The 15,509-nt window shown below is 36.1% G+C and overlaps 1 protein-coding gene across 7 annotated transcripts in view; it reads right to left on the bottom strand.

Annotated features, from left to right (window-relative positions):
• Nucleotides 1–367: 367 nt before the first annotated feature.
• The window catches only part of LOC145280074 (MYND-type zinc finger-containing chromatin reader ZMYND8-like), a 240,607-nt gene continuing 225,465 nt past the window's right edge, over nucleotides 368–15,509 (bottom strand). For all 7 annotated transcript variants that reach the window (XM_080131764.1, XM_080131766.1, XM_080131768.1 and 4 more), the window contains one exon: nucleotides 368–744. In XM_080131764.1, coding sequence (XP_079987890.1) covers nucleotides 448–744 — 297 coding nt within the window. In that variant the 3' untranslated portion in view covers nucleotides 368–447. The remainder of the gene's footprint in view (nucleotides 745–15,509) is intronic.

Below are 15,509 nucleotides of genomic sequence, written 5' to 3'. Positions count from 1 at the left end.
ACACTTGACCGTGTATGTAACCTCTTGGAAAGTATGTAAATAAAAGAGTTATCTCCCTTAAAAAATGGACAATAAAAGGAGAAGATCAGAAGAGAAAAATTAGAGGAGGAGGGGTCTAGTTATAAAATCTTAAAATGTTAACGGGTCATATTCAACATTCCCAAAATGTTCATCGAATATAAGACATATAAAAATAGGGGCCACAAGCACAGAAGTTAAAATGCTGTAGTGTCAACAACCAAAATGAAGACCCCCTCCCGCCCAATCTCAACTGTAATTATAATAAATGATAATTCTTCATCTAAAGAATTCTGAGAAATACAGTTGTGTTCACTCTAGATCAAAAGAAATATCATGAACACTCACAATATGCACACGTAGTATATTTACATCTGTTTGATATTACATTTTTTTATACTTCATATCTTGTCAGCACTTTTTTTTTTTTTAGATTTGTTTGGCATTGAGTTGCAACTGTCCTTGTGGAGCTTTTGTCAAGATAAACGATCCTGGGGGAATCACAATGTTTTTGGGAGCTGCGTTTTGCTTCATGTTTTTTGGCGTGCTGGATGTGACGGTGGGGACAGTCACAGTGTTCACCTTGCTGTTGCCAGCAGCAGTCGTGGAGTTAGCTGCAGTTGCAACTACAGGTTGTGCGTTGGCTATAATATTGGAAAATGATGACTGGCTCTGCAACGTCGAGGGGAGGCCAGTACTTTGCAGCTGCACAGCCTGCATCCGTACCTACAGATGAAAAAGAATGACAATTTAATATAAAACTGAAAATTATATCAATGTTTCATAGATTAATTCTAAAATTATTTTTTGCTTTATTATTTTCTGAAACGAATGAAATCATTTCAGAAGTTTTAGTAATTTTGACACATTTTTGACCCCCTTAAAAACAATTTTAACTGGCTAAAGACCCATAAAAGAATGGTCCATAAAAAATCCAATCAGTTGAGGCCATTAGCACCGCTCTCTGACTTTTAGCTTCGGAGGAGATAGTCTGAAAAATGTAGACAGACCGACATATATAGCCGTTTATATATTATATTTTTCATTAAACCAGTTGTTCTTACCACAATCAGTATGATGTTTATTTCTTTCAGGTATGGCATAAAGGTTTACTTCACAAGATCTCCAGCTATACCATAGCTGGAAATGTCTTCTCAATTATTAAATCATTTCTCTTTGATAGGTTCATAAGAGTAGTAGTTGATGGGCAAAAATCAGAAGCTCACAGTATAAATGCTGGAGTCCCTCAGGGGCCATCCTGGGCCCAACTCTTTTCCTGATCTACATTAATGATCTTCCAAATCACATCCTTACATCATTCGTAGACATTTTTGCTGACGACACTACCATCTATGGTAGCACATCTAAGACAGTAAACGACCAAGTTCTCTCCGATTCTCTCTCCTCTGATCTTGATCACGTTGTACAATGGGGAAAGGAGTGGCTGGTTACTTTTAATGTATCTAAAACCAAGCTTCTATCTTTACATCATCAACGTTCTGATCCCCATCTGGCATCAATTAAAATGAATGGCTCTTGTCTTGGGGAGGCCTCAAGTTTTGACAGGCTTCTGGGCTTGACCTTTACTCCTGATCTTAAATGGAATACGTACATCAAATCTGTTGCCAAGGCCGCTGGAAAAATGGTCGGATCCTTCTATCGATCCAGTAGATATCTCACTGCTGATGCAATTCTCTATCTATATAAGAGCCAGATATGTCCAAGGATGGAATACTGTTGCCACATATGGAAAAGACTTGTCCTGCCTTGATAGGATTAGACTCTGTGGCCTGGTGGGAGATGTCCTTTTCTCTTCGCTGCAACCTCTATCTCACAGAAGAGATGTTGCGAGTTTGTCTCTGCTTTATCGTTATTTTCATGGAAAGTGTTCGACTGAGCTTCAATCTATGGTCCCCCTCGCCAAACTTTCACAAGAAACACTAGACTAGCTGAAAACATTATCAATAATTTTCCCCACTCTTTATCTGTGCCTAAACCTAAACATAGATTCGATGATCAAAGCTTCTTTCTTAGAACTGCACGCCTGTGGAATTGTCTTCCGTTTTCCTGCTTTCCAGCTGTCTATAATATGGTTGTCTTCAAGTCCAACGTGAACAAGTTTCTGATGAGCCGTTCCACTTAAGTTAACAAATTTACCGAACTTCCATTACTATCGATTACTATATTGTTCTTTTGACTACTCTACACTCTTTAACACTTATCCTTGAGTGGCTTATCGGCCTTGATAAGTGGTGACGCCTATGTAAAAAACAAAAACAAAAAAAAAAACATGTTGTTTTCAGGACATTCTTGAGATTCTGACATTTTATTTTTTTCAATTTGGCTCTATTGAGGCCACAATCATTTACAATAGTTACATCAGTAATGAGAGCAATCTTTTCAAGGTTTGTTCTATTTAACGATGTTTTGTTTGATAGCCTGGTCTTTTATTTATTTATTTATTTACTAGCAAACGTACCCGGTATTACATGTAACGTTAAATTCCTTAAAAAAAAACAAAAAAAAACAAAAAAAACACAGAAAGAAACTGAGACATGTGCATGCGAGAATATTTTTTTTTTTTTTTTACACAGTGATCACCACTTATCAAGGCCCGGAAGCCACTCAGGGATAAGGGTTATTGCAAGTACATCACGTTAGTGAGGAGATTTTATGAAGTGTTTAATTAGGGGGGCGGTTCATTAGGAATTTGTTAACATTAGACTTGAAGACATCCAAGTTGTAGTCCGGAGGGAAGCAGGCAGACGGAACAGAGTTCCACAGGCGTGCAGTTCTAAGAAAGAAGCTTTGCTCATGAAATCCGCGTTTTGATTTAGGCACAGATATAGAGTGGGGGAAATTTTTCACAGTGGATTCAGCTAGACGGGTGTTTTTCGTGAAAGTTTGGCGAGGGGGGACCAGGGATTGGAGTTCAGACGAGCACCTGCCATGAAAATAACGATAAAACAAGGATAGGCTCGCAACGTCTCTTCTGTGGGAGAGGGGTTGCAGGGTAGAGAAAAGGGCATCCCCCACTAAACCACGAAGTCTATTTTGTACTCTGTCAAGGCATGATAGGCTGTTTTTAGCAGCTCCTGCCCAGATATGGCAACAGTATTCCATCCTTGGCTTTTATATAGATAGAGAATTGCATTATGTTTTTTTTCTAAACACTTCACTTTTTGTAAGTAAAAAAATAAATACTCAAGCTGAGTTCAAAATCAAAGCCTAAAGACAGGGAGTCAAGTACAGTAAACATTAGGTCAGCTTGCTACGATTTTCAAAAAGTGTTTTCAAACCTACTTATTCTTAACATATGAAAAATTTACCATGTGAAAAATTTGCGTACGCGCAGTTGGGAAACAGCTGATAAAAAGATAGAAATCAAATGATCTCCCCAAGTACTAATTTGACCGCTCAGTAGCCTTTTTTTCCAGATGAAAATCAATGAAAAAGTTTTTCACTTGTCTGAATACCCTATATACCAAATTTCAAGTCTGTAGATCAAAAATTCATTGAGTATATAAGGTTGAGACTTGTCCTCACACGCACACACATTCTCACTTTTATAGATAGACAGATTTTCAACTTTTTATCCTTTTGTTTTTGCTGAGGATGCTACACATTCTCCCTCTATTTTAAAGACACAAACCAAGAGATCTTTATAAGATTCTAAGCGTCTCTTGAAGCACAATTGTTTGGATCTCTCTTCCACTTGATTCACCAAGTATATTCGCTTGGTCGTAGTTTTTGATATTCTTTACCATAAACCTGGTTACTCCTATAATTGTGCCAACCTAATAGGTCCTGTACTATCTATCAGCTGGGCTTCAGCCACTATCCCATCGACGAAATGTTGCATCCCTCTGCCTGTTTTTCAAGTATTTTAATGGTGGATGTTCCGACAAACTACAAGCCCTTGTGCCCCCTTAACAGAAATACACCTGACAAAACCGACAAGCAGCAAAATTCCACCCCTACACAGTCGAACCTCTAGATGTAAGAAAGCCTTCTACTCTAATACTTTTTTCCCTAGGACTGCTAGACTTTGGAATTCCCTTCCAGGTCCCTGCTCCCCTGACTGTACTGACATGCAAAAGCTTAAGAGTAATGTAAACAGACATCTTGCTGCTCAACTCCCTACATTGTACCCTTACAAATTATGTCCCAGATAGTAGCTCCCTACATCAAAGTGGCACTGTGCCTTGCTTGGGGCGAAGATGCAAGAAAATAAAAATAAAAAGTAATGATTACTCAAATTATGAAGATCTCCCTAAGATTCCAATTTCTTTTCATATTGCACATAAAGCCTTGATATTTAGTTATCTTTTTCCTCTCAGTTCTATTTAAACCATCATCATTAGGGACACTGACTTCAGCTAGGGTTGCTATATTCTCTCTCTTGTTCAATATCACTATGTTAGGTTTAACAGCTCCATTTTCTAGGTATGTAGCTGTAAGGATTACATACTTATACTGAATGGTGTATAATGGTGGAATAGACCGCTTCCTAGCATCATAAGAGAGATTAACTCTTCTTCTGACTTCTAAGTTCTGTTTGGACTATCTGATGTCTCCTCTTCAACTCCCCTCTTTCAACTAACTTGCTTGTATATATTAAAACTAATCCTTTGTGCTTACATCATTCAACTACACAGAGACCTAACAGGTGACTTCTCAGTCATGTTTTCTCAGGCCAAATTTACTATTCATACCTAGATTTGAAAATCTATTTTGTTTATGTATTTGAGATTCCTCTTCATTTGTTTATTGTTTCTAAGATCTCTACCACATTCCAAAACTTATAAACATTATTTGTCCTTGTAACACAATGTAATTCTCATACCGATAATCATAATAATGTTTTTTCATAATAATAACTTCTTTAAATAAACATCTAACCTTTAATAATAATAGTCGATCTTACAATCGGCTATTAGCAAGGCCACCCCGGCATCTTCTGGGAGGCTAATATATAAGACAACCTGCAAGAAAGCCAGTGTATGAGCAAGCATACCGCTTAAGGTCATCCATGAAGATCAAATGGTTTACTCTTTTGTTTGGGTCTTGTTGGCAGTCCTGGCTTAGGTTGGAGACATTTATTCAGTATTTTACTTAGTGAATCTATTGCCAGGCAAAAGAGTAAAGGTGATAAGCTGTCTCCTTGGATGATTTTTCTTTAAACCATGACATCAGGAATTGTTATCGTTCCATTAATGTAGCTTAATGGCACGGTTGTTTGCAACACGTTTATATGGACAGCCACAGTTTTTTTTTTAATTCCTGAATGAACTTGAAATAATTCAAAGCACCACAGTAGCCATGTGTGCAGCACACTTAACAATTAATCCATACAATGCTTAGGTTTCCATGCCTCTTCCTTCAATCTTCCTGGATGGTCTTGTTAATTAACAAGTGGTCCTTGGAACCAAAACACTGTTTGATCTTTTTCAAGATACATTCCAGATGAGAAATGTTTTTATATGCTATCTGCAAGCAGGCCAGTGAAAAGCTTGTAGGTGTTAGTGAGATAGCAGATTGATCTATATTGGATAGAGTGCTGTCTTAACTCACTTCGGGTATAGGGTTTGTATCACTTTTTACTAGTCATGCTGGTGTTGCCTCTTCACTCCTTAACAGTCTAACAAAATACAAAAACAGAAGTCACTCTAGCAGCTATGGATCGCTGTTAGTTTATTCAGCTAGAAATTGGGTAGGTTGTCCATGCCATTTTTTTTTTTTTTTTTTGTGATTCTAGAATGATCCAATTTTCGTTTTTATCATTCCAAGCATTATTGCTGGCTCTGGCATTTTAGGCTTATTTTCATTAGTTTGAGCTATTGCCAAGATCTACTAGGATGTCTGCCTTTATATCTTTATCCGAAAACACTTTCGTTTGATGTTATGGTGAAGGTTTATGCACCCAGATGTCTAGCAATCTGTCAAGCTTCATTTCTCCACAGATTTTCTAGTGGAGCTACCTACACACTTTGTTGTGGCGAGCAGCATAAAGACCATCTGCCAGAAAGGTCATTGGATGGCTTGTACTTTCTAATGTCTAAATAAGAGAACCTGCACTGTTCATTGTTTTTGTAAACAAGACATTTTTTGTTAAATCTGTTTGTGACCCTGATCTTGTTCAGTTATGATTATCTGTACTTCATCAAATGAAAATTTTCCGCCATTGAGCTTTGTCGATGTAACTTTAAGATTTTATTGCATTGAAGAACATTGTGCAAAGATTATAAAAAAATTGGCTAATGAAAAAGTCGATTTAATAAGGTGATGTAGTTTGTTTGAAGCATTGTGTATAATATTTATGTAGAAAGTCTAATAAAAGGCTATCACATTGCAAGAAATGATGTTGAGAAAAAAAGACAAAAACGAAGTCATTTAAAACAATAACAGTAAATTTTGATGTTGTTAAGACAACTTCTACACAGTGATTTAATATGTGTGACCATGTTTCATAAGATATTTCGAGGTAAGACCTCTTTATCAAATGCAAAATGAAGAGATCTTACCTTGAAATATATCATGGAACATGGTCACATACATTAAATTATTGTATAGAAGTTGTAACTAAATAATTAAGATTTACTACAAATTTAAAAAAATTTTTAATCACTTCGTTTTTGTAATTCCAATTGTTACTTGTAGAAAATAAAGCACAATATTATTACTAGGGCTATGACAACAGCATATTATTTTCCTTGTTTCGATTCTCATGTATATATCCATTGATATCTTATATGTTTTTACGTAGAGTGATGTGGTTCTCGGTTGATTAATTGTGTCCAACTGTGTTGGATATATACTAGAGTCAAAACAATGAAAAGAATATGCTGTTGTCATAGCCCTAATCATTACATTTTCATAACAGTTCAATATGAAATAACCACAAGCATTTGATTGCAAGGCACAAATTTGTTTTGATGATTGTTATTTATGAATTAAAAATAGTAACAAAACGGGCACAAAAGCAATAAATAAAAAGCAAGCACCAACAAGAAATAGAAACTCTTTCTAGGTTACCATGGTAACATGAAAATGGAAAAGGTTATTACAAAAGGATTTCAAATTAATAATGCCTTTTTTTTTTTTTTTTTTTTTTTTTGGAAGAGACAAGCAAAAACAAGAACTACATATAATAATACTTACCCGACATCAATTAGGTGTCAAATTTGTAAAATTAATTATTTTTTTTATACTAATCAGTCAAAAGCCACCGGGTTATAAGGTTTAATGAGATATGCCAGTTTGCTGCTGAATTATACTATGGCGATTGAAAATAATGGATGGAAATAGCAAAACTTAAGGTGCTTGCCCAGAACACCTCTTTTATTGAAAAACAGAAATAAAGAAAAATCTGTATGATATCTGTATGTGACGGACAGAAAATATTGTAAACAGAAGGAATGTTTCTTAGGTTTGAATGTGATTTGCCTCTAGGAGATTCTATCATTATCATTGTACATTTATCATATATAGGTTTATTTTAGCTATATAGAGTTTTTCTTTCTCCCTGTTAGCACGCTTTATTTTAAACTAGCAGGGGTACCCGGCATTGCCCGGGTGTGGAGAGGTGGTGCAGTAGGGAGTCAATACAACCAGAAAAAATAAAATAAAATGAAATAAAATAAAATAAAATAAAATAAAAAATAGACGCAGCCTGGGTGGAGAGAGGTGTGAAGAAAAAAAAAAAAAAAAAAAAATTAAGCAAACAGTAAAATAATTCAGTTTTTGTTTTAAAAGGAAAAAAATCCCATTACGTAAGCCTCGAAATAAGAAAACAAGAGGCAGGCAAGTAGGTTCGAAAAGAAGATGAAAAAAACCCCCAAAAAACTGCTTGACCCCCACAGTCACCATGACATACGACTTTGCCGCCGTTCAAATTAAAGCTAGTCATTGTAAACGCGTATGATGACTTTGCAAAAATGTTGACGAAAAAGTGACCCCTCCTTGTACAAAATTGCCCAGTTGAGGGTGAAGGAATGAATGTTTTTGGCCAATTTTTTATATTTGTCGCCGGAAGAATCGAGCTTTAAAACGATGCTGATCTTATGAGGATCAGTCGTGTGCGTCGAGTTTTTGCAAGACATACAAAAATGCACACACATTTTGCCCTATATATATATATATATATATTTATTTTAAACATATATTTTCCCTCTTGGGCTCATCTTGCCTTTTAAAAGTAAAATAAATCCCTCAATCCAGCTTTAGAAGAGTGGTGAGGGCGAAACCGGTTAACTGGCATCATATTTTTTTTATTTTTCTTTTAATCATGGTTATCAAAACTTGTCTTTCCCTCATAATTGCAATAAAGAAAATATTCTATACCAAAAATCACATAAATTGATCAAGAAATTTTATTCTTATAAAGAAAATAATTTTTAATCGATTAATGTGAATTTGCAGGCATTGCAACAAAAATCTTGCAAGTATGAATTATGTTGGGTTAACTCCTTTGTTTCTTGAGACTTTTCAAAATTTTTTGAGACAATCGCCCTTCAGTCAGCCATATAATTTGATTTTGTTATTTAAAAATAAAACTACTTGATCAATTTATGCGATTTTTTGGAATACAATACACCACACCGATTTTTCTTTATTTTTGTTTTTTAATATATTGTCGGATTGTCACAGCTGGTGAATTTCAAAAATGCAATCTGGATGTGAAGACGCTTTAGAAGAACAATATGTAATAAAATTCTGTTTTAAACTTGGAAAAAATACCACAGAAACATATGGAATGCTTCAGACTGCTTTTGGGCCATCTTGCATGAATTGGACATCAGTTTTTGAGTGGCGTAGAAGATTAAAGGGAGACAGGAAGTTTGTGAGGGATGATGAGAGATGTGGAAGGAGTAAGGAAGTCAGAACACCAAAGTTGATTGGCCAACTAAAGAATTCCATGGAAAAGGACAGTTGTGTGTATAGAGACAATTAGTGCACAGTTTAATGTCAGTGTGGGAATTTACTATTTAATTATTCGCGAGGAACTGAAGATGCAGAAGATTTGTGCAAAGTTTGTCCTAAGGATGCTCAAAGAAGATCAGACTCTTTGACCAAGATGAGCATCAATACAGTTCCTCATCCTCCCTATACTCCAGACCTTGTTCCCTGTGACTTTTGGTTATTCCCTAAGCTCATGGAAAACCTTAGAGGCTGTCGTTATGAGATAATTGAAGGGATGAAAGAGGCTGTGATGAGTCATTGACACACTCAAACAAGAGGACTTCCATGGGGACTCCCAGAAGTTGTTGGAACGGCACAACACGTGCATTGCAACCGGAGGAAATCACTTCGAAGGGGACTAGTTTCATGTATGTGCTATCAATTAAAGTGTCCATATGAAAAAAGCCCGGAAACTTATTGAAGGCACCTCATACATGTGTAGCATGATACAGATTTCGTAACAGTTCCAAATATTCTTTATGTAACGTAATCGTTACATTTTAACACGGACGTTGTGTGGCAAAGTTTCGCAAAGAAACTAGGGAAAGAAATTCAACTAAAGTTTTTTTCAATTGAAAGAAAAGGCATAAACTGTCGTCTCATCAACAAACCACTGACACATATTTTTCAAGCCAGTGACACTATTGGTGCCTGCAGATGGAATTTTTGTGGCAAGAGTTGCACAATCTCCAACCACATCTCTCCTAAGTTGGCTTTGTTAAATATCAGTGGCAAGTAGAAGTTCAGGATGACTGGAAATACTACCAAGATAAGCAGAGAGTACATATAGTGTCTAGAATTCCTAAATGGTCACCCAAAAGGAACTAGCCAAGCTCAACATTGCTTAACTGTCAATGAGAATATGCCATGGCATATTCTCATTGACACACTAGTTCTCATCAGATCACTATAGTTAAGATTGGTTACATATGTGCATACATGTTTCAGTGGAATCCCAATTCAAGGATAACACTTCATCAGACCAAAAAAGAATTGATATTGAAACAGGAGTCAAAGTTACATTAGTTTTTATAAGATATTCGGGTGTGATTTACGCTCTGGAAGAGAGTGGGGTGTATACTTTATGAATGTGAGCAGGAGGGGTTTTAGAGGGAGGTATGTTGAAGGAAGACAGTATATATTTATATATTTTACTTACACAAATTATACACCAAAATATTATTTAATTTTAGGATTGAGTTATGCTTGAAAGAAAAAAAAAAAAAAATCAATTTTAATATATCTAACTAGCAGTAAATTACAATTATTACACCAAGTAACTCCTATCTTACAAAATGTACATCTTTCACTTTCTTCCTGTTTACCCCTCCTCTACACGCTCATATTTTCTGCTGTATCTATCACTCTTGTTTATATTACTCTCTCTCTCCCCCCATGTATTATCATTCAAAGCTAATAAAGGGCAGAATAAATAGATTGGAATAGTCAATTCTAAAGTAAAGAGAACATTACCACATTTAACCCAATATATATCTCAAACAGCAAAAGACTAATTTTTGATATTGTCTTTTTCTAGATTTTAATGGTTTGCAAACCTACTTTTTCTGGATTTAAATAATTTAACCTGAACTCAGTGGCTAACCCAACCGGTCATTTTTTCTCTCTCTTTATGTTTATATATATATGTGTGTGTGTGTGCACACATATTTGAGTAGAATCTCAATTTAGAGAGCCCCACCTCATCAGACTGCAAAAAGGAGCAACACTGAAATGAAAATCAAGGTTTATTCATTTGTATATAAAAAGGTTTTCTGGGTGTGATCAAAACCTGAAAGAAAGGTGGTGGGGGGGGGAGATGTTGAGCTTGTGAATGTAAGTAGGAGGAGGGGGTGCGGCAAAGAGAGGGAAATACAAAATGAATGAATCTGAATTTTTGTTTCAGTGTCGCTCCTTTTTTTTTTTTGGTCTGATGAGGTGGGTCTCTCTAAATTGAGATTCCAGTGAAACATGTATGCATATATGCAGCCAATAATGTTTGTATAATAAACACACTGCATAACTGCTCAGTCCTCCATTGAGCACGAGTTTCAGTGGATCTACATCTAAGAAACCAAACTATACAGCCATTACATATATTATTTTATTAAATTTAGGTAAACAAAATTACCATTAGTTGCAATATATATATATATATATATATATATATATATATATATATATATATATATATATATACATGCACACACTAGCTGTGCCAGATTAATACATTCTTTGAATTACAATGGAATTGATTGTACAACAGTAGAAGTTTTATTTTTAGATGATTATAAAAATTATTTAGATGATTATAAAAATTGTTTTCATATTACTACTCCTTTTGACTGGAATAAGTATTCTTTTAAATAAATTGAACCAAAGTATGTTATTTTTTTATTTTTATTTTTTTTACATGGTAGTCACCACTTACCAAGGCTCGGAAGCCACTCGGGGATAAGGGTTATTGCGTGTACAGTAATCAATGGGATAATATTGTAGTAATCGTTAGTAATGGAGATTTGATAAAGTGTCTTACTTAAAGGGGCGGTTTGTCAGGAATTTGTTTATGTTGGACTTGAAGACATCCAAGTTATAGTCAGGTGGGAAACAGGCAAACGGAAGAGAGTTTCACAGGCGTGTACTTCTAAGAAAGAAGCTTTGTTCATGGAATCTACGTTTTGATTTAGGCACAGATAAAGAATGGGGAAAATTATTGACAGTGGTTTCAGCTAGACAGGTATTTATCGTGAACGATTGGCGAGGTGGGGATCAGAGATTGGAGTTCAGACAAGCACTTGCCATGGAAGTAACAATAAAACAAAGACAGGCTCGCAACGTCTCTTCTGTGCCTATTTTATACTCTGTCAAGGCAGGAGAGGCTGTTTTTAGCAGCTACTGCCCAGATGTGGCAGTAGTACTCCATCCTTGAACGTACTTGGCTCTTATACAGATAGAGAATTGCATCAGCAGTGAGATATCTTCTGGAGCGGTAGAAGGATCCTACCATTTTTCCAGCGACCTTGGCAATAGACTTGATGTACGTGTTCCATTTCAGATCAGGAGTAAAGGTCAATCCTAGTTATCAAAACATGGAGCCTCCCCAAGATAAGAGCCACCCATTTCAATTGATGCCAGATGGGGATCAGAGCGTTGATGATGTAAAGATAGGAGCTTGGTTTTAGATGCATTAAAAGTAACCAGCCACCTCTTCCCCTACTGTACCACGTACTCAAGATCAAAGGAGAGAGAATCAGAGAGAACTGTCATTTACAGCCTTTAATGTGTTGCCATAGATGGTCGTGTCATCAGCATAGATGTCAACGAATGATTTAATTATGTGCTTTGGGAGATCATTGATGTAGATCTGGAAGAAAGTTGGGCCCAGGATGGACCCCTGAGGGATTCCAGCATTAATTTAATACTGTGGGCCTCTTTTTAAAAAAAACAAAAAACGATACAACTGTTACAAATAAAAATTGCCTAGTCAGAATCAAATATTGATTTGTCAGCTTAAATGCTATTTAGGTCTAACATGAAAATCTGTTTGACTTAATTTCATATTACATATGTGATATACCAAATTACTAAAAGATTCCTTGTCTGAAAAAAGTGTTATTTAGTCCATATATAAATGTCACAGGGAATCATAAAAAATGTTTTCACATGGATCAGAAAAACAAAAAAAAAAAAAATTGGAGGAAATATCCAATAATAATAAAAAAAAAAATATGAATTTGTATGACATTTTAGTTCTTCAGTGATTTGGAGAAAATATATTGCAATATGAATACGGTAAAGAAAATAAAAAAGGAAAAACAAATGGTGCTTGTTAAGATACAGTCAACAGATCGATTTAAAAAAAATATATGGTTTTAAGCAAAAACAACAGTACTTTCACTCAATTGTCATGTCGAAAACAGTAATATATCAAAAAATTAAGAAAAGAAAATTATTTATAGTTAAAAGTAATTCTTACAAAAAATTACGAGAAATCGCATTTTCCCTAGATGTGAACACCTTGAAGATTGCGAATACGGGGAATACTTATCTCCCTTTTCGCCACTTCAATGGCTTCTGACATTTGTAACCTATAGCAGTAGACTATTTTTCTTTTTTTTACTAAAAACACAATAGTAGTTGTTATACTCAAGAAATTTTTGTAATTTTTGGATATATTGATATTTTTGACATGACAAGTAAGTACTGATGTTTTTGCTTTAAATCACAGATTAAAAAAAAAACATCCATCTGTCGACTATCTTTACAAGCACCAAAGAAATACATAAATATATGGAGTTGTGAGGGGGAATACATGTGCAAAAATAAAGGGAGAGAAAACAAATAGTGATTAAAAAAAAAAAGAGAAAAATTATTAACTTATCAGGTTGGAAAAGTAATTCAGTTTTTGAAGAAACAGGCAAAAAAAAAAAAAAAAAAAACTGTGTGTGGAGGGAGGTGTTGCAGTTTTATACTACAATTTATAAGAAAACTTTTAGTTTGAAGTGCTAGTGTATTTGGGTAGTTCTCAATTTCTGATCTCCAAAAATTTACATCATTTTTTTTTTTTTTTTTTTTACAAGGTAGTCACCACTTATCAAGGCCCAGAAGCCATTGGGGGATAAGGGTTATTGCGTGTACAGTATGTTAATGTTGAGATTTGATAAAGTCTCTTACTTAAGGGGGCGGTTTATCAGGAATTTGTTTATGTTGGACTTGAAGACATCCAAGTTATAGTCAGGTGGGAAGCAGGCAGACGGAACAGAGTTCCACAGGCATGCACTTCTAAGAAAGAAGCTTTGTTCATGGAATCTACGCTTTGGTTTTGACACAGATAAAGAGTGGGGAAAATTTTTGACTGGTTTCAGCTAGATGGGTGTTTTGCATGAAAGATCGGCGAGGGGGGACCAGGGATTGGAGCTCAGACAAGCACTTGCCATGGAAGTAACAATAAAACAAAGACAGGCTCGCAACGTCTCTTCTGTGGGAGAGAGGTTGCAGGGAAGAGAAAAGGGCATCCCCCACTAAACCACGAAGCTTATTTTTGTCAAGGCAGGATAGGCTGTTTTTAGCAGCTCCTGTCCAGATGTGGCAACAGTACTCCATCTTTGGATGTACTTGGCTTTTATACAGATAGAGAATTGCATCAGTAGTGAGATATCTTCTGGAGCGGTAGAAGGATCCCCATTTTTCCAGCGACCTTGGCAATAGACTTGATGTACGTGTTCCATTTCAGGTCAGGAGTAAAGGTCAAGCCCAGAAGCTTATCAAAACATGGAGCTTCCCCTAGTCAAGAACCATCCATTTCAATTGATGCTAGATGGGGATCAAAGCGTTGATGATGTAAAGATAAAAGCTTGGTTTTAGATGCATTAAAAGTAACCAGCCACCTCTTTTCCCGCTGTACCACGTGCTTAAGATCAGAGGAGAGAGAATCAGAGAGAACTTTGTCATTTACGGCCTTTGATATGTTGCCATAGATGGTCGTGTCATCAGCATAAATGTCAACGAATGATTTAGGTATGTGCTTTGGGCGATCATTGATGTAGATCAGGAAGAGAGTTGGGCCCAGGATTGACCCCTGAAGGACTCCAGCATTAATACTGAGAGCCTCTGATTTCTGCCCATCAACCACTACTCTTAGGAGCCTATCAGAGAGAAATGATTTAATGATTGAGAAAACATTTCCAGTGATACCGTTGCTGGAAATCTTGTGAAGTAGGCCCTTATGCCATACTTTACCGAAGGCTTTTGATATGTCAAGAGCAATTGCCCTAGAGAGGAACCCTTTGTCAAGAGATTCACTAATCCAATGAGATAACCGTTAGCACGTCTGCTGTAGATCTAGCAGAACGGAAACCATATTGTATGTCACTAAGAAGGTTATTTCTGCTGAAGTGGTTGACTATTTCTCTATTTAATATGAATTCCTTGCTCATGACACACAGGAGACTTATTGGTCTGTACTGAGAGGGAGATGACTTATCACCTGAATTCTTAAATGCAGGGCAAACTGATGAGGTTTTACAGGGTGTAGAGAAGCACTTCTTTTTAAGGCAATGCTTAAACAGTTTTGTAAGTATGGGGGCAAGTTCTGGTTAGAGCTTTTTCAGCACTATAATTGGAATGCCGTCAGGGCCAGTTGCTTTACTGGAATCAAGGTTCTTGATTAGCTTAGTGACCTCACGCACAGATATTTGTATGTTGCATAGCGTGTTGTCTGTTATAGGAGGAAATACGGGGAGTTGATGGCCTTTGTCGCATAGGGTAGAATTAGCTGCAAAGTTCTTTGCAAATAGTTTGGCCTTGTCTGATGCTGACGAGATGCCCTCAGGTCCATTGATGATGGTTGGGATAGAACGCACGCTTCTGTTCAGGATCCTGTTTGCTATTTGCTAAAACTGGTGGGAACCAACCGCTGCTCAGCTACTTTGGATTTAACGGACTGAGCATATAGATCTCTTGCATTTTTTATTACTCTTTTACAATGGTTGTTGGCAGTCCTGAAAGCAGCTCTAGTCACACTCATCTATTAC

This window comes from Euprymna scolopes, chromosome 7, assembly GCF_053919585.1.
Source record: "Euprymna scolopes isolate OS-2025 chromosome 7, ASM5391958v1, whole genome shotgun sequence".
Lineage (NCBI taxonomy): Eukaryota > Metazoa > Mollusca > Cephalopoda > Sepiida > Sepiolidae > Euprymna > Euprymna scolopes.
Note: the sequence above shows the minus strand (reverse complement) of the source record. Positions and strands in the feature narration are given on the sequence as shown.